The 27,750-nt window shown below is 50.9% G+C and overlaps 2 protein-coding genes across 3 annotated transcripts in view; both read left to right on the forward strand.

Moving 5' to 3' along the window:
• Positions 1-1,958: 1,958 nt before the first annotated feature.
• On the forward strand, positions 1,959-11,394 carry MEN1 (menin 1). The gene is made up of 10 exons (XM_066610220.1): positions 1,959-2,034; positions 4,243-4,692; positions 4,883-5,091; positions 5,524-5,652; positions 5,841-5,881; positions 6,668-6,755; positions 8,292-8,428; positions 9,672-9,810; positions 9,904-10,074; positions 10,463-11,394. The coding sequence occupies exons 2-10, from the start codon at positions 4,257-4,259 to the stop codon at positions 10,895-10,897; spliced, it is 1,785 nt and encodes a 594-aa protein (XP_066466317.1). The 5' UTR covers positions 1,959-2,034; positions 4,243-4,256; the 3' UTR covers positions 10,898-11,394.
• A 6,742-nt stretch (positions 11,395-18,136) lies between these two features.
• MAP4K2 (mitogen-activated protein kinase kinase kinase kinase 2) overlaps positions 18,137-27,750 on the forward strand; it is a 48,183-nt gene continuing 38,569 nt past the window's right edge. Inside the window, exons 1-2 of one of the 2 annotated variants that reach the window (XM_066610242.1) lie at positions 18,137-18,306; positions 27,233-27,290. In XM_066610242.1, the coding sequence (XP_066466339.1) occupies positions 18,211-18,306; positions 27,233-27,290 (154 nt within the window). In that variant the 5' untranslated portion in view covers positions 18,137-18,210. The remainder of the gene's footprint in view (positions 18,307-27,232; positions 27,291-27,750) is intronic. The other variant, XM_066610241.1, reaches the window with a different exon arrangement.

The raw sequence follows: 27,750 nt of genomic DNA on the forward strand, positions 1-27,750 counted from the left end.
AGGAATGGAGCAGAAGTTTTTGGGGGGCGAGTATGGTGAGCTGATTCTTTTTCATTCCTTAGCTGGCACTTGGAGAGCAGGTCATCCTCTCATCCAATGTGCTGCTGAGAACCACGTGTCATTCATGACATGCTTCCACAAGTGGCGATTGTTGGCAATATTTCTTGCCCCATCAATAGTCAGAAGCTGTTTCCTTGGGTTTTCCTCAATGTGTCTGAGCCAGGTTTTCTTGTGCTGCTCATTGAACCTTCCAGTGGGGAGGTGGCTCTCTCCAGAGGAGCTTGTGTGGCAGCTGGCTGCTAACTCCGCCAGGGATGATCCCAAGCCTGGCTGCAAAAGGAGGAAGGTGGTGGTCACCCTGCCCTGGTGCCCAGAACAAGGAAACCAGGCAGGAAACTGCATGGAAATCTGGTGAGCCAGAGTGGTCAAATCAAGAGTGGAAGTATGGAGGGGAGAAGAAGCAAGTGGGGGGCTAGAGATTGTCCCCAAAATGCCCAGCTCACAATACCAAGATACCCACAAAGCCTGGCTTCGGAGCCCAGCTTCTCTGGCTTAAGCCTCTCCCTGACCCTTGTTCAGGAATTCTACCAGTCAGCACCTACCATCCTTCTCAGAAACAAGCTGACTAATCAAGATAAGCCCAGTATGGGCCTCCAAGGACGGACAGATGGCAATACACTGCTAATTGGGTAAGAGGCACTTTTTCAAGTGGGTGCTCCTTTTTTTTAGCAGGGGGAGAGTAACTGGCCCACCTCACCCCAGCACTGTCTGTTCTAGTGGCTATCTGCTGGTATTCCTTGGCATCTTTTTAGATTGTGAGCCCTTTTGGGACAGGGAGCCATTTAGTTATTTGATTTTTCTCTGTAAACCGCTTTGTGAACTTTTAGTTGAAAAGCGGTATATAAATACTGTTAATAATAATAATAATAATAATAATAATAATAATAATAATAGACAAATAGACCAAGGATGTGAGACCCTGAAAGGACTAGGGGAAAGTGGTGTAATTGATTACCAAACCTTCAATTATGGACATCCCATAAGTAAATAACCTGTCAATGCACATTGTACGGTTCTTCCGACCAAGCATTCCAAACTGATAATGGATGCTGATTTTGCTTTCTGCCTGATTACTTGCTAATTTCCCAAGGATGTTTGCCTCTCTCTCTTTGTGCCCTTGCATACCCCTCCTCTATTCAGAATGCTCTATAAAACCTGCAGTCTTGTAACTCCTCGGGATTCATCATGTCTGTGTGGTGGACAGTAAAATCTTTTTCTGAAGCCCTCTGAATTCTCCTGACCTGTTATTTGCCTATCCGCCATCCAACGAATGCTGCGCCCATTCGGGAACAAGATGGTCAGTGTCCCACATCCAGCAGTTTGGCATCCTTTACATCCTGAGTACAGTATTCCAACCCAGTTCTGCCCAGCTCACAGGTGTACACACTTGATCCTTGTTGCGTATATGCAACATTGGGCAGAAATGGCTTAAATTGGTGGACAGCATTAGTTGCCAGTGTTTTCTTTGCCACTCTCCAGTAACAAGGTGGCTTGATCTGCAGCTCTGGACGAGGCATTAAGACTGCAAGCCTACCCACATTTTCCTGGGAGTAAGCCCCATTGACTATCATGGGACTTACATCTGAGTAGACATGCACAGGATTGGGCTCCAAGTCAGTTTTAACAGGAAATTTCCATTTGCTGGGTGGGGGGGGGAGGTAAAATAAAAGGAATTTCATCCAGCCACAGCTTCTGCAGCCACTGGCAGCCCAGAGTTTCCCTATCAAGCTAGCATTGCAAGAACGGGAGAGCAAAGAAAGAGGCAAAAAAAACTACAACTCCCAGAATGCACAAGGAAAGGAGGACACTTCCCAGGGCTGCAGGCAGGCAGAGGTGCCAAAGAGCCCTTCTCCAGGGGCTTCCCGGCATGCCTTGCGAGAGCATGCAAGACTCCAACTCCCGGGCTCCTTTGCGCGCCTAGGGAGCATGGCTGCAAGAGCCGGAGCAGAGCATTCAAATTAGAGAGCTGGCGAGGTGAGCTGGAGGGGGTGTGTCTGGGAGGGTGGAGGGAGAAATGGGGGGTTGAGGTTGTTTGCAACCCCACAACTGACCTCTGCACCATGCAAGGACATGCATGTGCAGAGGGGAGGGGAGGCTTGATTGCAGCTTTGCAAAAGAACTGCAAAGCCCTGCTGGGCTGGGGAGGGTGTGAGCCTCCCTCTGCCCCCCCCTTTGGGTGGGATCCGGGAAGGGCCCCCATAATGCAAGGGCTGTTTAAATGTGCTTGCAAGCAGGGTCTGGATCGCACCTCCCCATAGGAAATGTTGCATTAAGCTGATTAAGAGCACAATCCTGTGCTTGTCTGCTTAGAAGTGAGCCCCACGGTCTTCAATGGGGCTTACTCTCAGGAATGTGTGCACAGGATTGCACCCTCAAACACGTGCCACAGTTGCTTCCAAACATCGTAGCACTTTTTCCTAGATGCTCAAAGCCACTTCACGTGCAGAGAGAGTCCTTGCAAGGATAGGAAGTTGCTTCCTCTTGAGTCGCCCCACTGGCTTGTGTAGGGCAGTGTGGTCAAGCTCTGCCTGCGCGTATCTCTCCGGGGCAGTGGTTCTCAAAATTGTTAGCACCAGGACCCACTTTTTAGACTGACAGTCTGTCAGGACCCATTGGAAGTGATGTCATTAACCTGGGAGTGATGTCATGGCCAGAAGTGACATCATCAATTTCAGCTTCAGTCCTAAGCCATGATCAGCCAAAGGTCCCATTACCCAGCGCGCTGGTGCTGTTATTTTGCAGGGCTTAGAATTCAAACATTCCAGCCTGGAAGTCAAAGCAAAAGGCAGACTTGGACCCGACCACACAGCCCTCCCCTTTTTCCAGCATCCCATCTTCCCAGGGCGAAGTACCAGGCCTCTCTCCCACTGGGAGCCTGCCCTGCCCAACTGCTCTGTTCCTTGTATATTCAGCTTTGGATTTTCAGTGGCCACTGAGCTAGATGCTTTGTGACCCACCTAGTGGGTCCCAATTCACAGTTTGAGAAATGCTGCTCCAGGATTTTAGCAGGGGTCTTTCTTTTGGGAGCTGCTGCCAGAGACTGAAAATGGGGCATGGATGTTATGCTGCCAGCCTATAGCCCCATCCCCAAAATAAAAGGATAGGTTTATATATCCTGATGCCTTTATGAAGTTGCCTGCTTTGGAATCAGAGCCCTCTGTAATCTGTTGACATTGACTAGTAGCCCTGCATTGAAATGCTACATACTGAGCCTGGGAACACTGGCCAGCCCTCTTCTCCAGCTCCTGGTTTGCTCAAGATGACTTACAAAATTTGTAAAATCACAATAAACACCAGTGCACAAAAAAACCCTACATCATTAGCAAAAAACACATTGAACTTCTCACAAAGTTCCCAGCCGTAAAAAGCCCACAAACAAAAACCAAACTTCTAGAACTAAGAAAGAGAGATAAAGCAAAAGAGGAAAGGTTTTAGCTCCTGCCAGTTGGAAAGTGGGAAGGGCCTAGTTCTGAACTTAACTGGGAAGGGATGCAGCCATAAATGGTGCAGCCACAGAGAAGACCCTGCCCTTTGTAACTAACTTGGTCCTTACCTCCAAGGAAGTCTGGGAAAGATCCTTGTTTGAAACCCTGGACAGTTGCTGCCAAGCCATGCTGAGACAGACAGACCAAGAGCCGTACTCAGCAGGAAGCAGCTTCCTAGGTTTGTGTGCCTTTCAAAAGCACGTGGAACCGTGCAAGGCCAAAGCATTTTAGAATTTGCTGCAAGGTCTTTGATCTCCTCTATGGAGAACTCGTGCAAGGAAAGCGCCCTACAGGTAGACCACAGCTGTGATACAAGGACATCTGCAAGAGGGATCTGAAGGCCTTAGGAGTGGACCTCAACAGGTAGGAAACCCTGGCCTCTGAGCGGCCCGCTTGGAGGCAGGCTGTGCAGCATGGCCTTTCCCAGTTTGAAGAGACACTCGGCCAACAGGCTGAGGCAAAGAGGCAAAGAAGGAAGGCCCATAGCCAGGGAGACAGACCAGGGACAGGCTGCACTTGCTCCCAGTGTGGAAGGGATTGTCACTCCCGAATCGGCCTTTTCAGCCACACTAGATGCTGTTCCAGAACCACCTTTCAGAGCGCGATACCAGAGTCTTTCGAGACTGAAGGTTGCCAACAACAATACTTTGCTGTTTATGAACTCCCCCCCCCATCTTTTTCTCTGTCCACCCTCTAGAACTGCCCTCGGCCATGGGGCTCAAGGCTGCCCAGAAGGCGCTGTTCCCCCTTCGCTCGGTCTCTGACGTGGTCCGCCTCTTTGAGCTGGAGCTGCACCGGGAGCAGCCGGACCTGGTGCTGCTCTCGCTCGTCTTGGGCTTTGTGGAGCACTTCCTGGCTGTCAACCGTGTCCTTCCCACCAATGTGCCCGGCATCAGCTTCGAGCCAGCCCAAGGGCCTGACAGCCTGACATACTTCCCCGTGGCCGACCTCAGCATCATTGGCGCCCTGCACGCCCGCTTCACTGCCCAGATCCGCGGGGCTGTCGACCTCTCGCTCTACCCCCGGCCCAACGGCTACTCCTCCAGGGAGCTGGTCAAGAAAGTCTCGGACGTCATCTGGAACAGTCTGAGCCGCTCATACTTCAAGGACCGGGCGCACATCCAGTCGCTGTTCAGCTTCATCACAGGTGGGTCTTGAGCGTGCACTCCATTTTGGGCGCTGTGCTGCCATGGGCCTTTGAAAGGCAAGATATCTTGGAGTGGTGGCGAGGCCTGGAATTGGGTGCCCTAGTTGCCAGTCCCCGGGACACCTTGCCGTGCCAAGTGTGCCCTTTATCTCCTTCGGCCTGAGAATGGCTCATTCTTCCTGCTTTGCAGGCACCAAGCTAGACAGCTCGGGTGTGGCCTTCGCGGTGGTGGGGGCCTGCCAGGCCCTAGGACTTCTGGATGTGCACCTGGCACTCTCCGAGGACCACGCCTGGGTGGTGTTCGGCAAGGACGGCGAACAGACAGCGGAGGTGACGTGGCACGGCAAGGGCAACGAGGACCGGCGTGGCCAGACGGTCAACTCAGGAGTGGCAGAACGGGTAACCAAGTTCGGGGAAAGGGTGCAGCGTGATTTTTGAGGGGTCGGAGACATTTCTCAGATAATGTGGATCCTGTTGTATTTCCTCTTCAGTTGCTGTAGAGGGCAGCTAAAGTAATTGGGGTGTCCAGAGGAAAGCTGCATCTTGAAAGGCTTTTCAGCTGGGGGAAAGGACGTGGTTAAAGCTTATGAAACGGTGCTTGGGTGTGGTGAAAGGGTTTTCCTTTATCTCTCATAACACCAGGAGTCATCCAGTGAACCTCCTGGCAGAAGATGCCAAATGCTCAGGAGGAAGTCCTTTGCCGTGCAGCAAATCAGCCTCCGTTCTGGAGCCTGCTGTCGCCAGAGATTCCAAATGTTTCCCTTAAGCACCCACCCCAGTTGGCCTCATGGATGTGCCAGTCCCCCGGCAACCTTCCTTCTTCCTCCACAGAGCTGGCTGTACCTGAAGGGCTCCTACCTGTGCTGCACCCGTCAGATGGAAGTGGCCTTCATGGTGTGCGCCATCAACCCCTCCATCGACCTGCACTCCGACAGCCTGGAACTGCTCCAGCTGCAGCAGGTGGGCCGAGGGCGTCTGCCCAGTTCTTGTCTCGTTTCCAGGCACAGGATATAAACCACCCTCCGCCAGAGCACTTTTTCTGGCCAACCCCCGAATGCTTCTCCTTGCTCTTCCTTGCCTCCTCTGAGCCCCTGGTGTCTGTCTGTAGCTCCCTCACTTGCTTCTCTCTGTCTCTCCATCCCTTACAGAAGCTGCTGTGGGTTCTCTTTGACCTGGGCCACTTGGAAAGGTCAGTATTTTGAACAGGATCTGGTCCGTCCATCCCCGTAATTAAAGCCACTGCTGTGCATGTAGTTGTTTCAGTTGGAAAGCCTCCCCCCAATCCACTCTGGCTACTTCTGGGGGTGCAGTTCTCATATTTGTTGCTTGAGAAGATAAGGCCCCTTATCAAGGACAACCCAGTGTCTTCTCAAGCCGAGACAGAAGGACAAATGCTCCTGTCTTCTCCCTTCTTTGGTGGTGGGCAGTGCCACATTTTTCCCCCTCTCTTTTGCCAGCAGGTCCCCTCCACTTGTTGGATCAGCAAAGGAGGGGAAGGGAAAAGGAAGTGTGAAGGAGAAGGAGTGGTGGGCTGGAGCGGCTCCACATTCCCTCCTGAATGGAATGAGCAGGAAGCGCCAGGACAGTCTGCTCCACCACTCCTCTTCTCCACACTTTGCTCTCTACCTTTTTGAATCCAGGAAGTGGGGTGACAATGAAGATGGGGAGACAGATATGGGGCCCCAGCCAGTCTGCCCTTGGAGGCAACTGTCCCTCTTCTCTGGAAATAAGAACAGAGCTGAAATCCTGGTTGTCCCTTTCCACCTTTCACCCCCAAATGACAGCAGAGAACACGAGAATTAATGTGCACGCAAAATGTGGGTGAAGGAGATTGAAGGGCAACCCTTGACTCATTAGTACAGGCCATGCATTTTTTTGGCCCTGCCTTTGGCCAAATGCATGGCGGAGATCTTAATTGCTTTTTTGCCTCTAAAGGTGGGCAATCCTTATCCTGATTCCTTGACTTCCTTTTCAGGTACCCAATGGCTTTGGGGAATCTTGCTGACCTCGAGGAGCTGGAACCCACCCCTGGCCGCCCGGACCCCCTCTTCCTTTATCACCAGGTATTCTGCTTCTAATGGTGGCTGGTGTTTTTTCTGAGGGCTTATCTTGGGCTGAGATAGTGGTGACTGTTGGTTGGATAGGTGTTGCAGTAGGCACAGCAGATCCGTAGTTCATAGAAATAGAGGAAGCTGCTTCCTACTGAGTCTGACTTTGGTTTGTGTCGCTCAACATTGTCAAGCACTGGCTGGCAGCAGCTCATTTGGGTCTGGGGGGGAGGTCTTTTCCAGCCCTTCCTGGAGATGCAGCCAGGGACTGACTTGGAACCATCTCCATTCAACTACTAAGTCAGTGGTTCTCAAACATTTTAGCTCTGGGACCCACTTTTTAGAATGACAATCTGTCAGGACCCACTGGAAGTCATGTCATTAACCTAGAAGTGATGTCATGGCTTCAAGTGACACTATCAAGCAGGAAAATTTTTAACACCCCCCATATGACAAAATCAAATCACTTAAGTAAGTAATTTAAAATTTTTAAATAAGTGTAGGTTTAATAATTTATTTAAAAAGAACCCTCCTAACTGTCCCAAGTAGTTGCTGATCGGTTTAAAAAAATATTCCCCAAGCATCCAAAGGTTGCAATCCTATCCACTCTTACCCGAGAGTAAACCCCATTGACTATCATTGTTCAAAGCATATACACAATACCCTGTTAAAAGTACGGATCTGTAACATTGCATGGTAACATCTAGTCCAGTGGTTTTCAAACTCTCATGGAGAGTTTGAACCGCTGTAAGTGCTTGCTGGGGTGGGTGGAAGGCAGCGGATGTAGGGCGCGATTGCTCCACTTTTACTTTCACTGCTGCGGGGAGCCCTGCCAAAGGTCGCACTGGGCTCCCCGCACCCAGGGAGGCTGCAGGAGGCTTGGGTAAGGGTACCCAAGCCCCTGCAGCCCCCTGAGCGGCACGATCCTGTGGAACGCGCGGCTGTCTCCTCCCTGCCTCCAGGCTGCCCCTTAAGGGGGCAGAGGCCAGGGCCCACAGGCTGGGGCGTTGCGACGCCCCAGTTTGAAAAGCCCTGCTCTAGTCTAATATATAAAAAATCAAATACACAAGTACGCAAATCCTGGATGCCTTTAAAAGGGGATTGGACAAGTTTCTGGAGGAAAAATCCATTACAGGGTACAAGCCATGATGTGAATGTGCAACCTCCTGATTTTAGAAATGGGCTATGTCAGAATGCCACATGCAAGGGAGGGCACCAGGATGAGGTCTCTTGTTATCTGGTGTGCTCCCTGGGGCATTTGGTGGGCCGCTGCAAGATACAGGAAGCTGGACTAGATGGGCCTGTGGCCTGAGCCAGTGGGGCTGTCACTATGTTCCTACATTGAAATGAATGAGGACCCACCTGAAATTGACTCACGACCCACCTGGATTAAATTAAATCAATGAAAAAATCAGTTGGAATAATGCTAAGAACCAGGACGGGAATGAAGAGCAAGGCACAGATAAGCAAATAGAAGAGCAGAACAGTCAACAAGGGAAGAAATTCAAGAAAATAACCCCTCCCTCTCCCCCTTCTCTCCTCCCTCCCCAGGGAATCAGTTCAGCTAAGCAGTATTATCACAACGAGCACATCTACCCCTACATGTACCTGGCTGGCTACCACTGCCGGAACAAAAATGTCAAGGAGGCCTTGGAGGCCTGGGCTGACTCAGCCACTGTGATCCAAGAGTGAGTTCATTTCTTTCTTTCTTTCTTTCTTTCTTTCTTTCTTTCTTTCTTTCTTTCTTTCTTTCTTTCTTTCTTTCTTTCTTTCTTTCTTTCTTTCTTTCTTTTCTTTTCTTTTCTTTTCTTTTCTTTTCTTTTCTTTGTCCAATCTTTGTCTTTTGAGAGTCACAGCTAAGGCTGCAATCCTTTGCATACTGTAAGTAAGCACCATTCAACACAAATTCATTCACCATTCAGCAAATTCTATGCTTGGGATCATTAGGAAGGGTATTGAGAACAAAACGGTTAGTATTATAATGCCGCATCTCAAAAAAGACATAGTGGAAATGGAAAAGGTGCAAAAGAGAGCGACTAAGATGATTACGGGGCTGGGGCACCTTCCTTATGAGGAAAGGCTACGGCGTTTGGGCCTCTTCAGCCTAGAAAAGAGACGCTTGAGGGGGGACATGATTGAGACATACAAAATTATGCAGGGGATGGACAGAGTGGATAGGGAGATGCTCTTTACACTCTCACATAATACCAGAACCAGGGGACATCCACTAAAATTGAGTGTTGGGCGGGTTAGGACAGACAAAAGAAAATATTTCTTTACTCAGCGCGTGGTCGGTCTGTGGAACTCCTTGCCACAGGATGTGGTGCTGGCGTCTAGCCTAGACGCCTTTAAAAGGGGATTGGACGAGTTTCTGGAGGAAAAATCCATTATGGGGTACAAGCCATGATGTGTATGCGCAACCTCCTGATTTTAGGAATGGGTTAAGTCAGAATGCCAGATGTAGGGGAGAGCACCAGGATGAGGTCTCTTGTTATCTGGTGTGCTCCCTGGGGCATTTGGTGGGCCGCTGTGAGATACAGGAAGCTGGACTAGATGGGCCTATGGCCTGATCCAGTGGGGCTGTTCTTATGTTCTTATGTTCTTAACACAAAAGGACAACCTGGGAGTAAGCACCATTCAACACAATAGGACTTACTTCTGAGTAAACATGTATAGGATTGGAGTATAAGAGATTGAACTACCAATTGAGATGCACACACCTGGCGTCTGCTATAAACATGTTAAGTGGCAGCCGTGGACCCCTCAGGCTCAGTCTTCCCCATCTGCATTGTGGGCATAACAGAGTGGTGGCAAGATTGCAACAAAATACGACAGGTGCTTTGGCATCTCCAGTGTGCTGTGCAAACGTGTGTGTGTGTTTTCAGCTTTGTGATGCTTCAGTCTGGCCTCCTTTTCTCCCCCACCCTCCAGCTACAACTACTGCCGGGAGGACGAGGAAATCTACAAGGAGTTCTTCGATGTGGCCAACGATGTGATCCCCAATTTGCTGAAGGAGGTCGCCAGCCTCGCTGACTTGGCTGAGGAGAAGGGGGCTGGCGAGAGAGGAGAGGTAAGGAGTGCTGACGGGGTAAACACAGTCAGTAGCCATGCATGGAAGATCCTGTGCAGAACCGGCAAATGCCTCTGTCCTTCTCTTGCCCAGGCCTCTCCGGCTCAGGCTGGCAGCTCAGCCCTGCAAGACCCTGAGTGCTTCACCCACCTCCTGCGCTTCTACGATGGCATCTGCAAGTGGGAAGAGGGCAGCCCCACACCAGTTCTCCACGTGGGCTGGGCCACCTTCCTGGTGCAATCTCTGAGTCGTTTTGATGGGATGGTGAGGAGCTGCTGTTGTTATCAGGAGTGGGGCTGGGCGTTGAGGGAGAGAGGGAGTGGCTATTGAACCTTGTAATGGGACACAGATTCTGGCAGTGCTTTGTGGGGAGAGATCTGCTTGATGTGCTGAAATCCCTGCTTTGTACTGGGTTTGATCCTAGCAGTAGCTCCCTGGTCGGAAACCCAGCACCATAGATGTGAGAATATATGTGAACTTCTGGCTAAGAATGCAAAAATTCCTCAAAGCAGTGGATGGAGTGTGGGGCAGCTGGGGCACTCAGCTGGTGCCAAAGGGCCCCCCAAATCTGGTTTCCCCCCATGCTTGCAAATAAATGATTGGTGTTGGACAGCTAGGCACAAGGTAACTTCTTGTTCATCCCCCCACCCAGGTGCGGCAGAAGGTGACCCTGGTAAGCCGAGAGGTGGATGCCAACGACGACGACGACCAAGGCAGCGAGGACCCACGGGAGGGGCGCCGCCGGGGCCCCCGCCGTGAGTCCAAGCCTGAGGAGCCCCCCTTGCCCAAGAAGGTGACAGAGAGGCGGCGCCCCAGCTCAGGCCAGCGTGTGGACAGCAGGCCCCCTCCAGAGAAGGAGGAGGGGCCGGTCATCGGCTCCAGCCCGCCTCCCGAAGGGCCTGTCCTGGTCTTCCAGAGCGAGAAGATGAAGGGGATGAAGGAGCTGCTGGTGGCGGCCAAGATCAACTCGAGTGCCATCAAGCTGCAGCTCACAGCCCAGTCCCAGGTGCAGCTGAAGAAGCAGAAGGCCTCAGCCCCCCGCGACTATACCCTCTCCTTCCTCAAACGGCCCCGGAAGTCCCTCTGAGCCTCCTCGTGGACCTACGTCTTGCCTGGGTTCACCGGGGCCGTGACTCTATTTCCTCCTCTCGACACTGCTGTGTAATGCTTCACGCGCAGCAGGGAACAGGAAGGCTTTTCTTAAGCAGCACTGAAAATGCTTGCCGAGAACACCAGAGGGGGGGAGTGAGCTGGACTGCCGTGGCTCACCCCTTCGACAACAGCCGCTCCTGTCCCTGAAAAGGAACAGAATTTGGCTCCACAGGCAGAGTGCCTTGTCGGCTGGCTTTTATCCCTTGCTGTTGGAAGCCTTGCTGCAAAGAGGGACCCTTGAGCACCAGTTCGAATGCCGTCGCAGCCAAGCAGCATTCAGTTTGGTTTGCAGGGTGCCCAGTGAACTGTGGGGGGGAGGGGGAGAAGAAATAGGGCTAAGCAAATGGGACTTTGGATGGGGGGTGTTGTCCCACTGACACACCCGCAATAAGCAGGGGGTTGGCCTTTGTACGGACCTGTGTGCAGATTTTTCAAAAGGGTAGTTGAATAAATATTTTTCAGAAAAATATATCTTTCTTTGCCTGGTGTTTCCATGGCAGATTCTCTTCTCTTGTCCCCTTTTGAACGCACCTTCCTCTGTCGCCCGATTTTGAGATGGGCAGATTCGAAACTGTGTAGTAAAAATGTAGGGTGGAAGCAGCTCTCCATTTCAGGGAGAGCCTGGTTCTCCTCCCCCACACCCCCTCCCTGCTGACTTAATTCACTCCTCCAACCCTTGGTGAGACCCAACTGATGCCTGACATTCTGCTGGGCAGCAATTTGCAGAGCTTCCCTTTCTTCTGTTGCATGGTTCAAAACTCTGCACTGATTTATTTTGGGGGCTTGTTTTTTGTTTGAAAGATTAACCCTCCCGCTCTGTCCTGCGGGAGGGTTATATAAATACTCCCTGCTGGAAAACTGTCCAAGTACTGCTAAGGATCAGTCCCCAAAGCTTCACGGATCTGCCTGCTGATGGAAACGGACAGTTTGTCTTTTTTGCTCCATCGCCACTGCCACGCTCTGTTTCCCCAGATCAGCATCAGGGGGGCAGGCGGCAGAAACAGGTCAGCCTTCCCCTGGTTTGGTTTCTTGAAAATAACTCTCCAAACAGGCTTCCCTATTGGGTTCCTCCCAAAAGCTGTGTGTTGACTCTGGAGAGAGGCCAGCTGTCCCGGCCTATCACTTCACATTTCTGCACCAAGTTCAGAATTTACCATCTTCCTTTCCTCTGGATGTTGGTTTTTGTGTTGGTTGTGTTGTCTCCTGTCAATGATGGCTGCTAAAATGAACCTTTCTGTGGAATATTAACTGTGTGTGTTGCACCAAAAAAATCTGTGGCGCTTCTCTCCGGTGGAGCTGGAGGCAGTGTACAAAATCTAGAACAGCCATTTCCAACCACTGTGCTGTGGCACACTGATGTGCCACAAATGGTCCGCAGGTGTACCTTTAGGAGTTTGGGAGTGGGTCATTAGTAGGAACATTGGGAGATGTGAGCCCCCCACTAATAGCATGGTGTGCCTTGTCAACTGTCAAAAAACCAATGGTGTGCCTTGGCAATTTTAGTACCTTGTCAGTGTGTCACAAGATGAAAACGGTTAAAAATCACTGATTTAGAAAGACACAACCACAGTGATGATGGAGGAAAAATTACCTGTTTAAAAAAGCATGAAAAACCCAACAGCAGCAACTTATTGAGATGTAAATGGGCAGTGACAGATGTGGAAAATTACAATGCATTGATTTATTTAATACATTTGTCTATTGCTTTTCCAAAACTTAAAAACATAAATAGGCACAAACATCACCAACCAGGTGATCAAGCAGCAGTTTGGAAAAATGACCAGATCAGCAAAACAAACTGAAAGCTGGGATCAATTTTTTGCTATGGATTTTGGTGTCTGGATTCTTCCCCTGGAGCTCAAGGTGATGTCTATAACTCCACTCCCTTAAAATATCTTCAGAATGACCATGTAAGGGGAGAAAGTGGGGAGGGGAGTCAAGGGGTGAACTGGAGCACTAGAGATGGCCTCCTCCCCTCCTCTCCATTCCCCTCTTTTTGAATCCAGGGCACAGAAGGAGCAACAGAGACTGGTGCACTGTCAGGTAAAGAAGAGAGCAACATTCAGAACACCACCAAACCCGAGGTCTTGGGTTGGCCTCGAGCCTTCTAGAGTACCTGGAAAACAAAATCCATGTCTCTTTAAGATCATAAGAAGAAAAAATATTTATTTATCTAGTGTGTAATTAGTCTGTGGAACTCCTTGCCACAGGATGTGGTGATGGCATCTGGCCTAGATACCTTTAAAAGGGGATTGGAAAGATTGCTTAAAAAGTCCCATCACAGGTGACAAGGTTGCATGTGCAACCTCATGGTTCTAGGCATAGGTAGTCTCTGAATGCCAGATGCAAGGGGGTGGCAACAGGATGCAGGTCTCTTAAGAACATAAGAACAGCCCCACTGGATCAGGCCATAGGCCCATCTAGTCCAGCTTCCTGTATCTCACAGCGGCCCACCAAATGCCCCAGGGAACACACCAGATAACAAGAGACCTCATCCTGGTGCCCTCCCTTGCATCTGACAAAGCCCATTTCTAAAATCAGGAGGTTGCACATACACATCTTGGCTTGTAACCCGCAATTGATTTTTCCTCCAGAAATTTGTCCAATCCCCTTTTAAAGGCGTTCAGGCCAGATGCTGTCACCACATCCTGCGGCAAGGAGTTCCACAGATGCTGAGTAAAGAAATTTTTTCTTTTGTCTGTCCTAACTCTCCCAACACTCAATTTTAGTGGATGTCCCCTGGTTCTGGTGTTGTGTGAGACTGTAAAGAGCATCTCTCTATCCACTTTATCCTTCCCATGCATAATTTTGTATGTCTCAATCATGTCCCCCCTCAGGCACCTTTTTCTAGGTTGAAGAACCTAGCCTTTCGAGACGCCATAGGAAATGCCATAGCCTTTCCTCATAAGGAAGGTGCCCCAGCCCAGTAATCATCTTAACCCCTTATGTCAGTGCTTTCCAGCATTGGCATAGCAGTGCCAATGGGACATGTCCTACATCCTGCAGTTGGATGTCACTCACGAAGGCCTCCTCAAAGTAAGTGAATGTTTGTTCCCTTACCTCAGAGCTACACTGCCCTTATGTCAGTGCTGGAAAGTACTGACATAAGGGGTTAGGATTGCGCCCTTAGTCGCTCTCTTTTGCACCTTTTCCATTTCCACTGTGTCCTTTTTGAGATGTGGCAACCAGAACTGGACACAATACTCCAGGTGTGGCCTCACCATCGATTTGTACAACTGCATTATAATATTAGCTGATTTGTTCTCAATACCTTTTCTAATGATCCCAAGCATAGAACTGGCCTTCTTCACCGCTACTGCACATTGGGTCAACACTTTCATTGACCTGTCCACCACCACCCCAAGATCCCTCACCTGATACAGCTCAGAACCCATTAGCCTAATGTGAAGTTTTGATTTTTTGCCCCAACGTACACTTACTTACATTGAAAGTCTTGTTGTCTTGTGTGCTCCCAGAGGCATCTGGTATGCCACAGTTACATACAGGAAACTGAACTAGAAGGGTCTTTGGCCTGATCCAGTGGGCCTGTTCTTATGCTGGATGAGGCCAAAGACTCATCTAGTCCAGCTTCCTGTATCCCACAGGGACCCACTCAGGAGCACTTCGGAGATCTCTGTATCCTGGTACCCTCCCTTGCACCCGGCATTCTGAGGTAGCCTACTTCTAGAACCAAAGAGTTTGCATTTAGGCACCATATAAGAACATGTCCCCGAAACTGAAATGGTTCAGGGACATTCTGTTTGTTAGCATGTATAATTTGAGTGCAGTGTTTACTGGAGTGTGCCAGAGACAATGACTTGAGCCAGCTTCTATCCCCAAGTTAATAAGCAGCTTTTACACTCTCTCTCTCTCTCTCTCTCTCTCTCTCTCTCTCTCTTTTTAGAGTCCTTGGCCTTGGATTAAAAATCAGAGCCACTCCACGTCTTCCCACAGAAGCCACATAGTGTCCCTGGGCTGATTTCATGCGCAGACGCCAACTCTCTCCCTTGCTCTTGGCAGCCTCCCCAGTCTTCCTCCTAGCAGTACAGACAATACTTTAGAGTAGACTCCTATACTATCCACTCTTTACCAGCAATCTAAAAATGGCTCTGGCCTGAATCTCCTCCGCTGCTCCCTTTTCAGCTCATAATTTAAGGTGATGCCGCAGAAGCTGCCAGAGAGAGCGAGGGCATCTGAACATAAGCAGATTGCTTTTCCTTTAATCAAGGAGCAGTGCTCAGTGTTGGAATGTGCCCTTAGTGTTGAGCCTGAGCACAGATTCACACATTCCATGTACACCACATCTGGCTCCTTTGGGGTGGTTATTTTTACTAATTGTGTAGTGCTTTTTATTTTCACATTTTTCTACTGCCCTTCCTCCAAGGAGCTCTGCGTGGTGTACATGGTTCCTTTGGTCATCACAACAATCCTGTGAGGCAGACTAGACTTAGTGACTGGCCCAAAGTCACCCAGGAAGCATCATGGTTGAACCGGGATTTGAACCTGGATCTTTCAAGTCTAAGTTGAACATGACAAGCACTATGCAACCCTGGTTCTTTGGAGTGTGTGAAGTGCTCCACATGCCTTATCTAGAGATAGTTCTTATAGACAAACTTGCACAATGATTATCATTAGGCCCATTCTGCAGATGGGGGAGACTGAGGCTATGAGAGAGCAGCTTACCCTAGACCATTAGGCCACCTAATGAGTTCATGACATGGATAGCTGATTTGTAGCTCAGGGCCCAATCCTATCCAACTTTCCAGCACTGATGCAGCCACAATTCAGCGGTGACATAGGGGAACAAACGATCCCTTTTCTTGAGGAGGCTTCTTTGATGGCTGCCCCATCACAGGATGCAGTGCATGCCCCACTGGCAGGGCTGCATCAGCACTGAAAATTTGAATAGAATTAGGCCCTAAGGGCACAATCTTAACCTTGGGTTAGACCTGTGCAAGTCCCTTGCACCAGCCCAGGAGGGTTGCAAATGTGCCATAAAGCATGTTTGCGCCTCCTCGGGAGTCAGCTGAGTCAGCACAGGGATGCGCACAGGACTGTGGAGGCTGGATCCAGCCTCCACACTGACTTGAGGGAGGGTTGCATCGGCTGAGCTCAGCCAACACAGGGGTCTAGGGAGGGTGGAGAGAAGACAGAAGGTATTCCGGGGCAGGTGGAGAGCAGTCCCAGGGGGGAATGCAGGGAGTGGGAGGCAGGGCTCAGACCTGGCTTTTATGTTGGATCCCAACCCTATTCCCTGAGCAGCTTGGAGTGGCCCGAAGCCACTTTGTTCTCCTCGGACTTATGCCACCAACTGAGGTGGCACAAGTCCAAGAAGACCCATTGGGGCTGCGGTGGCTTCCCTGGGGGTAAGGGGAAGAGTTTCCCCTTGCCTCTGGCTGAGCCACTTCTGGCCCCAATCTTGTGCTGGATACAGTGCTGGCCTCCGGACCGGCCTGTTCCAGCACAAGGTAGGATGGTGCTGTTGGCCTCATAGCCCTGCCACCAGGCAACTTTTTTCTGCTCCAAAATGTTCAAAGGCTTTGTAAATCATGCAACAGTCCTTGAAGGCCTGCCAGGAACCTTGACTCTCACACTGCAGAGGGCAAGACGAAGATCTGAGAAAAGGGGTTTGCTCACTCCAGGCACTGGATCGGCCACATCCATTGCCTCAACCGATGCTACTAAAAAGTGCAAGGTGTGAAGCAGTGGTAATCTCACAGCACACTGACCAGGCCCTAAATTGTCAAGGCACACCAACAGTTTTTGGACAATTGACAAGGCACACTGCACTGCAGGTGGGGGTGGGGGGCTCACATCCCCCAATGACTTTACTAATGAATGACCCCCAAACTGCCATGGCAGACCTGTGAACCATTCATGGCACCCCAGTATGCCACAGCACATGGTGTGTGTGTCCACTACATTGAATGGTTGTCCAGCAAAGGGAATTTTGGACCTGCCTCTACCCCCCTCTTCTGTCCAGGAGATGTACAGCCAGCCTATGCTTGGTCTGTTCAGAGGTAAGCGCCATTGTCCTCAATGCGGAGCACTTCCAGGAAAGTGTGCCTAGGATGCTCTCCTCATGGGCCTTTCCCCCAGTCCCGGGCCAGCATCAGGTTCTGGTCTACATGTGTGAATGAGACCTCTCCAAACATGGCTGCCCCACCACTTGGACGAGGAAGCCAGAGGTCAACCACTCTGTGTTTCCACCTCCTCGATCTGGCTTCAGCTGCCCCTTTTGGAGATGCGGTGGGATTTTCTGGGCCATGCGCCTCAGGCTGGAAACTCTCCCGTCCTGATGCCATGTGGGTTGCAGATTAATCAGGGAAATGGCTTGGCTGGCAATCCTGTGCACTGGAGACCTAATTTTTCTTCCCATGCCATCCAGCAGCCATGATGCGCAAGTGCTCTGGGCCCTGATTTTCCCCCTCCAGTGACACAGCCCTGAGCTGGATGAATTGCCTTAATTCTTCCCAACACTTTGCACATGCTCAGGGGCACTCTGGTGACAATTTGTCCTCCAAAGAGTCCAGCCCTTTTTTAGGTAATGATATTGTATACAAAATTGTTGCCTCAGGAGATCAAGGCATTTCCTTTCACTTTGAACTTGGGTTCTTAGATATGTTAATATATACTAAACCTCCTGTGCTCCTGAATGTTTTGGGAAGTCTTGCGGGTTTATGGGAAAAATGGGTCTTCAGTCAGTGATGAGTGTTTCTGAACTTGGAAAAAAGAGTACTGTGGAAAATGAAGAACCTATTTATAAGGTCATCTTAAATAGATTCCTTTTGTTCTAATTACAAAAAAAACCAGAGTGCAGCCCCAAGACTCCCAGGCAAGCGGACTGAGGATCTTTCTGTGGTTGCAGAGCCCGGGGCGGTAACGCAGTGCCAGGGTACTCTGCGTGCGCTCAGAGGAACTCAGGTGATGATTTTCAGAGCCTCTATTTTCCCAGCCCCAGGACTCCCAGGCAAGCAGACTGAGGACCGCGGCCGTTCTGCGGTGGCAGAGCCCGGGGGCGGCGAGGCACTCTGCACGTGCTCAGAGGCACTCCTGCCTGTTTCCTGGGCCGCCCCCGCTCCTCCCCGCCGGCAGCCTGGAGAGGGAAGGAGCCGCCCTCGTCCTTCCGCCCCTCCGTCCCAGCGCCGCGTCTCTCTGCACTCCGCCCCGGAGGCGGCGCGTCCTTCCCCGGCCGGCCGCCCGCCCCTCGCCAGGCAGGCTGGGCTGCTGGTCGGCGGCCGGGGGACGATGAGCGCGCTGCGGGACGTGTCGCTGCAGGACCCGCGGCTGCGCTACGAGCTGGTCCAGCGCATCGGCTCCGGCACCTACGGGGATGTCTACAAGGTGCGCGCGAGGGGAGGGGAGGGCAGGCCCCGCCCCGCCCCGCCCCCTGGGGGCTTGCAAGGGGGGCCCTTCCGCTCAGGGCAGTGCGGGAGAGCGGTTAGCGCCCTTTGGGTCCCAGCTTGGGCTTGGGGGGCGCTTGTTGGAGAAGTGACTCCTTGCAGTCGGGGGGGGGGTGCCCAGGTGGAGAGCTGGGCCAGGGGAAGGGTCTGGCTGTCTGGGATCTGGGGGAGCCACTCTTGAGCTCCCCCATCCTTGGCCAAAGATGCCCGGGAACTGGGAGGGGAGTCGGAGGAGGCCTCTGGGGAGGCAGCAGGGAAAAGCCCTGCAGGGTCAGGCCAGGGAGCCCTTCAGCCCAGCATCCTGTTTCCCCCAGTCCCCCCCCATGGAGGTCCACAAACAGGCCCCCCCCTTCTGCCACTGGCACTCCGAGGCACACACACCGGGCATCAGGACTCGGTTTCCCAGTCTGTGGTCACGTCCAGAGCCAGCCACGGTCTGGAGCTCTGCTCTTCCCCTGCGCCAAGCGCCTGGCTTGGTTTGCTGCTCTGGGCTGTTTTTAGTCGCCAATTACTAGGGTGCCTTTTTGGTCTCTAAATATATGTCCGAGTTTGGCACAGAGGCCTGCCTGCTGCTGCTGCGCTGGAGAAACTCAACCCACCCACCCTCCTGCGTCGGCTGTGGATTTTGCAGAAGCTCTGCAAACCTTGGATGGCGAGGCAAAAGAGGTCCTGGTGTGTTGGTGACGCCTTGAAGGAATATGGAGAATTGTGGGCTTTGGGGCAGCCGGGCTGGGAAGAGAATGACTGACTTAATCTTAACAGAAAGTTACTGCCTCCTGAGCCCTGCGCTTGGCAATGCTGGACCACTGACTGACATGGTCTCAGGCAGGGATTCTCCCCTGCCCCACGTGGAGGTGCTGCCGGGGCCCAAGTAGACGGTCTTTCCGCAAGCTATGGGCCCTGCGTTCGTGCTCAGTGGTCACCTCTCCCAGCAGATTTTCTCCTGGCCTGAGAACTGACAAAAGTTGTCTCAAATACTCTTCCGTTGTTGCATCTGATCAGGGACCATGGACCATGGAGCTGAGGGTGCCTTTGAACACCAGAAGAGCCCTGCTGGATCAGGCCAAAGGCCCATCTAGCCCAGTTTCCTGTATCTCACAGTGTCTCCTCAGAGAGCACCAAAGCCCACAAGATCCCTGCATCCTGTTGTCACTCCCTGGCATTCAGCATCCAGAACTGGCCTACTTCTTGAACCAGGAGGTTGCATTTACCTATCATGGCTTGTCACCCGTGACAGACTTTTCCTCCATCAGTTTGTCCAATCCCCTTTTCAAGGCAGCTAGAACAGATGCCTTCACCACGTCCTGTGGCAAGGAGTTCCACAGACTGAACCCTGAGTGAAACTGGGCAATCTAGTATGGCGTCAGAACTGACCATTTTTGTTTATTATTATTTATTTATTTTCAACAAAAAGTAGGTCACAAAGCAATTCACAGCACAAAGCAGATCAGTCTGTCTGCTGGGAGATTCTCTGACTTGCTCCATGATGCCTCAGGTCTGAAGTCTTGGGTTGTACCTGTGTCCAATTCTGCTAGATCCAGCTCTCCTCAGATTGGCACAGGTGTTAGGCTAAGGTGACGGGCCCCCTCCAAGAGACAATGCCAGCCTTTTCTGTCCTGCGTGTTGTTGGCTGCTGCTTAAGAACATAAGAACAGCCCCACGGAATCAGGCCATAGGCCCATCTAGTCCAGCTTCCTGTATCTCACAGCGGCCCACCAAATGCCCCAGGGAGCACACCAGACAACAAGAGACCTGCAAGGCTTCCTGGGAATTGTAGTTAAGAACATAAGAACAGCCCCACTGGATGAGGCCATAGGCCCATCTAGTCCAGCTTCCTGTATCTCACAGAGGCCCACCAAATGCTCCAGGGAGCACACCAGATAATAAGAGACCTCATCCTGGTGCCCTCCCTTGCACCCATACTAGGAATGAATTTCTCCCTCAGCTGGGCCTTGATGAATAATGCCAAGACTGTGTCAGTCATGTCATGCCTGTGCTGTCATTGGCAGAATGCTAGACGGCAGGAGCAGGCTTGCTCTTCACTCAGCATGCGAGTAGAATTCTATCTACAAGTTCTTTGAAAAGGACTAGATACTTGGTGGAGTCAAAAGGGCAAGTATCACTGAGGACTAGTGACTTAAGTTAACTTCTCTGCAAGGCTTAGATTGAGAGAGAGAGAAAAGAGGTCATTCTCTGGGGCTCATTCCCTACTGGTGCAGAATCACCACTCTCGTGTCTATAGGACTTTCTTATTCATTCATACAGCTGGCCTAATTCAGGCGTCATCTCAATATACTTTACTGAGGTGTGTGTGGGGCTGGGGGGAGAGGATGACACACCAATATAGCTTGGAAAAACATTGATGACTGTGGGCGGTGTCTGTTGCAGCTGCCACATCAGTGCTGCTTTAAATTTCTCCATGTAAAACATGGGTCTTAGGGAAGCTTGATGAAAATCGCCCTGTTGGTTCACCATAAAGCAATAAGTTGTGCCATAGTGCAATTTGGTCACAAGGCTTCAGAGAATGACCTCTTTTCTCTCTCTCAATCTAAGCTTTGCAGCGAGGTTAAGTCACTAGTCCTCAGTGTCCTTTCAACTCCACCTGTTTCACCCCTCATACTGGCATTAAAGAAAATAACTCTGTGAACCTTCTTTGATGTCAGGTTAGAGTGGCAATGGCTGCAATCCTGTACATACTTGGAGTAAGTCCCATGGAACTCTATAGGGATTACCTCTGTGTAGACAGCGGATTGCCCTGCAACTGAAGTCTGGCATAGCTAGGGGGGGGCAGGGCACTAAGTTTTGCAAGGAGCCTCCCCGCAGCATGCAAGTGGCCCCTCCCTTGGGAGCCATTCACCTCCATCTAGCCTCAACGCAGCTTGCAAGCGGCTCCTCTCTTACCCTTTGGAGCCATTTGGGGGCAGGGGGGCAAAATGAACGGCTCCCAAGGGGAGGGAGAGGGGCCGCTTGCACGCTGTGGGGTGGCTCCCTGCAAAACTTAGTACCCTGCCCCCCCCCTAGCTACATCAGTGCCTCGACTTCCCCAGTTTCAATCTTGTCTCTGCCATGTGTTCACTGGGGCTGTAATACCTGCTTAGCTAAGCTGAACTTGGTGCTGCCTCCTTCTAAATAGGCATGCATAGGATTGGGCTGTTGGTGGCCTTGGGCAAACCCCTCCTTTGTGGCCTCAGTTTTCCCCATCTGCAGTATGGGAACAATAACACAGGCCAACACACATTTTGCTTCCTTAAACATTACACAAATTCCTGGGTATATTTGGGGTGCCGATTCCAAAAATGGCGTCCGTTTTGCCCTATCACATCTAGTTTTGGAGACACGGCATAGCCTCTTTAGTGAATGGTTCAATCAGCTTCCTCATGAGGAAGCCTACACCAAGTCTTCCTCATGAGGAAGTTGCTTGAACCATTCACTAATGAGGCTATACCAAAACCTAGATGTCATAGAGCAAAACGGATGCCATTTTTTGGAATCGGCATCATATCAAACCACCATAAAGTTTGGGAAAAACATTTCTGACCCTCAATTTCGTAGGCCTATGTAATCCTTACTTTCCTTACAGTTAAGGAGTGCATCCAGGTATATGTGAAAGGTATGCATCCAGGTATATTTGCACACTCCAAGTGTGCTATAAAGGCTTATTATGGTTTGCTTGGAGTGATTCTTGGTTTTCTGAGGCAAGCAGATGTGTGGCTCTTGATAAGTTAAGTGGTTTTTGTTGGGCTCCCATCAACCTTAGAAAGCTGAGTAATGCAATGGCTTTTAAGAACATTGTTCCACAATGCTCCCAATGTCCTTCCTTATGAGGAAAGGCTACGGCGTTTGGGCCTCTTCAGCCTAGAAAAGAGACGCCTGAGGGGGGACACGATTGAGACATACAAAATTATGCAGGGGATGGACAGAGTGGATAGGGAGATGCTCTTTACACTCTCACATAACACCAGAACCAGGGGACATCCACTAAAACTGAGTGTTGGGAGAGTTAGAACAGACAAGAGAAAATATTTCTTTACTCAGCGTGTGCTTAGTCTGTGGAACTCCTTGCCACAGGATGTGGTGATGGCGTCTAGCCTGGACGCCTTTAAAAGGGGATTGGACAAGTTTCTGGAGGAAAAATCCATTACGGGGTACAAGCCATGATGTGTATGCGCAACCTCCTGATTTTAGAAATGGGTTATGTCAGAATACCAGATGCAAGGGAGGGCACCAGGATGAGGTCTCTTGTTATCTGGTGTGCTCCCTGGGGCATTTGGTGGGCCGCTGTGAGATACAGGAAGCTGGACTAGGTGGGCCTGTGGCCTGATCCAGTGGGGCTGTTCTTATGTTCTTATGTCCCAGAGGTGCTCAGGAACACAAAGGCTGTGGCTTAATGCATAGTCTACTCTCCATGGAAGTGAGCGGCTGCTGGTTCTACTTTCTGTTGAAATCCCTGGGCACGTTGCTGTCATGTCACAGGAAGGCTTTAAGGAGCCCCAAAGGCCGTTCTGGTCCTCTGGCCTCTTGCTGTTAGGCCAGACTTTCATCTGGTACAGGCAATGCAGCCCAGAGAGAGATGGATAGGAATCCATGCCAAATCGTAACAGATGACTCGAGCAAGTGGGCCAAGCCGCATGCTACAACAGATGGCAATAAAGACAACAGGTCATCTCCCTCCCCTCCAGCTGAGCTCTGTTGCATAACTGTACCAGTCTTCCCAATTGGCAAACCTGCTTTGCAGCAGTGTTCAGTGGGCAAGCAGTCAGTTGGTTGGCCTCCCTCTAAGTTTCTTTAGGGTTCCTGGGTGCTGGCGCAGCCCCTTTCTGTTCTACATCCCTCCGCCCACTTTCAGTGTGGGTTTGAATGAGCAGCTTGCCGCCCTCTGTGATGAAGGTAGCGCCCCCCTCCCTGCTGGGCCCGCCATTGTTCAGATCCTGTGTGGCATTTCCTGAGATTCTTGAAACAGGAATGGGTTGGAGAACCACAACGCAGGAGCCAGGAGTCTGGGGTTCTGCTTGTGGGCCAAAAGTCAGGAGTTTGGCTTTCCACCTGCAGCAGGGCTGCGGGGAGGGTCTTGAGACTTGGGACCTCCAGATTGTGTTTTGGTGGGCAGGAGCTACAAAGTCAGAAATGGGCAATGTTGCCAGTGATGGAGGAATTACAAGTGTGGCCTTGTAATATGTGAGTCCAGTTGCAGTTATGCAGGGTCATGAAACGCTCTGCGCATGCCCAGAGGAAATGGGTCCTGTTGTTGCTGATGCTATGATGCACCAGTGCTGAAGGCTGGGGCAAGGCATCTTGACAGAGACTTTAATGCGTGCAACGCAGGGACTCAGCAACTCGGCTCTGGCCCCTTGCAATGTTGCAACCGCACGCGGTCCAGAGTTGCGCCACGCAACATCCCCCGTGCTATTTCAAGAGATCCCCAGGCCCGGGGCAGACAGCTGAGCCTGCAAGATGACTGAATCCAGCTGGATCCAGACTGAATCCAGTCTTCCCAGTTCTGATCGTCATTTCCAAACTACCAGCAGAGATGCAAAAGACCCTTTTGAAAGCAACTTCAAAATGCCACCTTCTGCTTTGGCCAGCTGGTGGTTAATTATTTTGCGTAGTTATTTATTCTCGACAGAGCCACAGAGGTGGCACTTACTGCATGAGAACCTTGTGGTCTCGATATTGACAACAAATGGGGAAGGGGAAGGAAATGGAGGGTGGGGGTAAGAGGGGGAGGCCTGTGCGGTGATTTCAGTGGTACGGACTGAAACAAGGCACACTGTGGCATGCCTGTCTGCGGAGGAGCATTCTTGGGCCAGGGTGTTTGGGTGAGGCAGAGGTTGCCCCGTCTCCTTCCTCTTGTCTCACTTCACAGAGATGCTTCTGGGACAGCTCAACCCTCACACCGCACCCTCTCCGCTTGTGGTAGCAGAGCCGGCTTGGCAGGGCAGGCAGGAAGTTGCCTCACTGTGGGGCAAGATGAGGAGCAGTGGGGATGAGCAGGTTGGCCTGGCCCCCCTCCCTCCCTGGCCTGCCTGGAGGGAGGGCTGATCTCCCTCTATGGTGGGCCAGCTCCCCAGAGCAAGCTTCAGGAGGTGAATCAGCCTCCCCCCCCCCACCTTGTTTAAATCCTTGAGTAAAAAGGCTGCTTGTGGTGGTGACTCAGTGTGGAGGCTCATTGAGGTGCCCCTGGGCAAACAGGCAGCGCAGCCCTGTCTGGAAAGAAGAGCGTGCCATTCTCCTTGCCCCATCTCCAGAGCTGGGGAAGGGGCAAAAAAGGATGACCACAATGATGGGGGGGGAGGTAGGCTGGAGCCGCTTCCTAATAAGGAGAGGCTGTAGTTTTGGGGACTGTGTGTGTTTTGGCTTGCTGATTAAAAGTGAAGGATCCTGATCGTGCAAGATAATGTGTGATCTGGAGAGAGCCTGAGAAGGTTTTGTCTCTCTTTCGCTCTCAACAGAACCAGGGGATCACCCAATGAAACTGATTGGCGGGAGAGGCGGGACGGGCAAAAGCAGGGACTTCTTCACGCCACATATCACTGATCTGTGGAACTCACTGCCACAAGATGTGGTGATGGTCACTAGCTCGGGGGTTTTAAAAGAGGATGACAAATTTGTGGATAATGTGTCTTACTGGCTAATAGTGATGGTGCCATGCCTCCTTCCAGGAATGGGGGCACTGTGCCAGTGAGCGATAGCCAGAGAGAGTGGTATTGCATTCTGCTCTACTTGAGGGCATCTGGTGGGCCACTGTGGGGAAGCAGGATGTGGGATGAGATGACCTGATCCTACAGGTCTGCTCTTCTTGTGTTCTTATGCACTCTGCCCATGCTCAATGTTACTATTTAGTACATTCTGCAGCTTGACAACGCCTAGCTCAAATTAAGCCCTCTGATGTTGCTTTCACCCCCAGTTTTGATCTCTCTGGTGACTCGGCATGGAGATACAGAGTGATGGCAAGAGAATTTGTCACGTCATTGACGCTCTTGTGTGTGCTAGTGACACACTTGTGAACAGCTTGCGCCAGCACCCCCTCGTGCAGCAGTTGATGGGCAGGTCAGAAGCCAGATGTAGCTCAGGGAAGGCTCTACTTGGGTGACTGGGTGGGGGGCAGCTGGACCATGATGAGGTGGGGCAGGAGGGGGTGTAGTGCGCAAGGGATAACCCAGGGATAACCTAAGCGTTATTCAGATAACCCAAATCTTCCTGAATAGGGAGGAGAGCCTTGTAGGGATAACTTGAGAATAAGCCGCTGCAGTGGCGTCGCTGGGGGGGTGCAGGGGGTGCAGGCCACACCAGGTGACGTGCCGGGGGGGTGACGCGCCCTCGGGGATGACGCACTAACATTGTGGTTTTAGGAGCTACCCCATCATGCCATACACTGTTGGATGCGGAATGTCCAGCGGAATGCAATACAAAAAACCAGAGCAAAATTGCTCCTTTCGTTCAAAAGTTATGGCCAAAAAACCGGAAAGGAAAAATGCATGGAGCCCTATGGAAAGTGAAAGTGAACCGTATCGCGCGTTTACTCGTGAGTAGGCATACTTGCCATAGTCCGTTGGAAAGGGCAGGCTGAGAGAAATCCAAAGACACCAGAATGGTCCTGATCCAATGAATGCAGCCCCAAAAAAACACCCGAGAAGGAGGTCCCCCCTCCCAGCTGCTAGTCTATTGAGCCCTATGGAAAACGAAGCAGCCTCACGGTCACGGTTTACTTGCGAGTAGGCAGACGTGCATTGACTGGTGGTCAGGCCAGGCAAAGGGGAATGTGAGGACACCAGAATGGTCCTGATTAGATGGAGCTGGAGTGCAACAAATGCTCCAGAAGGCAGCCTCCCCTCCCCCCACTAAAAAGGATAAAAAAAGAGGCTTGAACTGGTAAGGGGAAAGTTTTCTATTTTGCACTTGCAAAACCAGGAGGGTCTTTATCTTGATGTGCCTGAAATAGAAGAACTCTAAACTGGGCACTGGGAGGGCTGAAGAGCTCACTGATTCTTTTGGGGGGGTGTTATGGCAGGCAGACTACAGAGTAAGCTCCATTGACCACTATGGGTCTTACTTCAGAGTAGACATGCATAGGATTGGGCTCACAGGCTGCAATTCTACCCACACTTTCCTGAGAGCAAGCCCTAATGATCACAAAAGGACTTACTTCAGAGTAGATTCACTTGGTGGAACAGGACTGGCTCCTCCTTATTTAATTATTTCTTTAATTTTAATTATTTATAATTATTTATTTTAATTTGCTTGATGATGTCACTTCTGGCCATGACATCACTTCCAATGTGTCCTGGACAGATTGTCATTCTAAAAAGTGGGTCCCAGTGCTAAAAGTTTGAGAACTGCTGCAGTAAGGTGTGAGTAAGTTGACACGGGGTGTGTGTCTGTGTGTGTGTCTCTACAAGTTTTCAAAATCATTAAAATCAGAATTTGGAGGAATAATCATCCAAATTGATTGATATCCTCCATATATGATATATATGCTATATGCCTAATAAAGGTTTGTTGTTGTTGATATATATGTTATATATCAATCTATGCGTAATTTCATGTAGCATGCAATGAAACAAACCACATTGAAATATCTGTGTTCTAACAAAAGGTAGAGCCAAAAAACCAGTGGGGGTGGGGCAATGGCACATCACCACGCCCACCTGGGGCATTGCCCCGCCCACTGCTTGGGGTGATGCGCAGGCCGGTGATGCGAATCCTAGTGATGCCGCTGAGCCGCTGTCAGGTAGTTAGATATTGACTTACTTAGCATTGTCAAGCCGTGGGGGCTGCTGCTGTGGACCTGACCCTGGGAATTTCTGCCTGCTGTCCTGAGTGTCTGCTGTGTCTTGTTGACTTATTTTTAATTTTTGTTGCCTTCACAGGCCCGGGACACCGAGACTGGGGAATTGGCTGCAATTAAGATCGTGAAACTTGATCCGGGTAAGAGAGGAAACCGATCCCCGGTGCTCCCAAATTCTCCTACAAATTGGGTTCTCAAACTTTGTATCAATGAAGCCTCGGGATCCCTTTCAGTATTCTCAGATGTTTCATCAAGTGGAGACATGGTGACGCTCCGGCAGTGTCAGTGGCATCATTCAAGGACGTGGTTATGTTGCCTTGTAAACACTGAGAACATTTTATTTATTTTTCCCATTTTTATTCCGCCCTTCCTCCAAGGAGCTCAGGATTCTTCCCCTCCATTTGTCCTTATAGCAACCCTGTGAGGTGGGTGAGGCTGAGGGATGGTGACTGGCCCATGGAAGACTTCACCCAGTAAGCTTCATGGCTGAGCAGGGATTCAAACCTGGATCTTCCAGGTCTAAGTACCCCAACCAACCCAATAGTGGTTTTCAAACTTTTTAGCACTGGGACCCACTTTTTAAAATGATGCTCTGTTGGG

The sequence above is a fragment of the Tiliqua scincoides genome, chromosome 15 (genome assembly GCF_035046505.1).
Source record: "Tiliqua scincoides isolate rTilSci1 chromosome 15, rTilSci1.hap2, whole genome shotgun sequence".
Lineage (NCBI taxonomy): Eukaryota > Metazoa > Chordata > Lepidosauria > Squamata > Scincidae > Tiliqua > Tiliqua scincoides.

Bases quoted from the DNA above. Each gene is read 5' to 3' on its own strand.
- MEN1 (XM_066610220.1), top strand. From the start codon at position 4,257: ATGGGGCTCAAGGCTGCCCAGAAGGCGCTGTTCCCCCTTCGCTCGGTC. The intron at 5,882-6,667 runs GTCAGTATTTTG...CTTCCTTTTCAG, and splicing joins GACCTGGGCCACTTGGAAAG to GTACCCAATGGCTTTGGGGA. The intron at 6,756-8,291 runs GTATTCTGCTTC...CTCCCTCCCCAG, and splicing joins CCCTCTTCCTTTATCACCAG to GGAATCAGTTCAGCTAAGCA.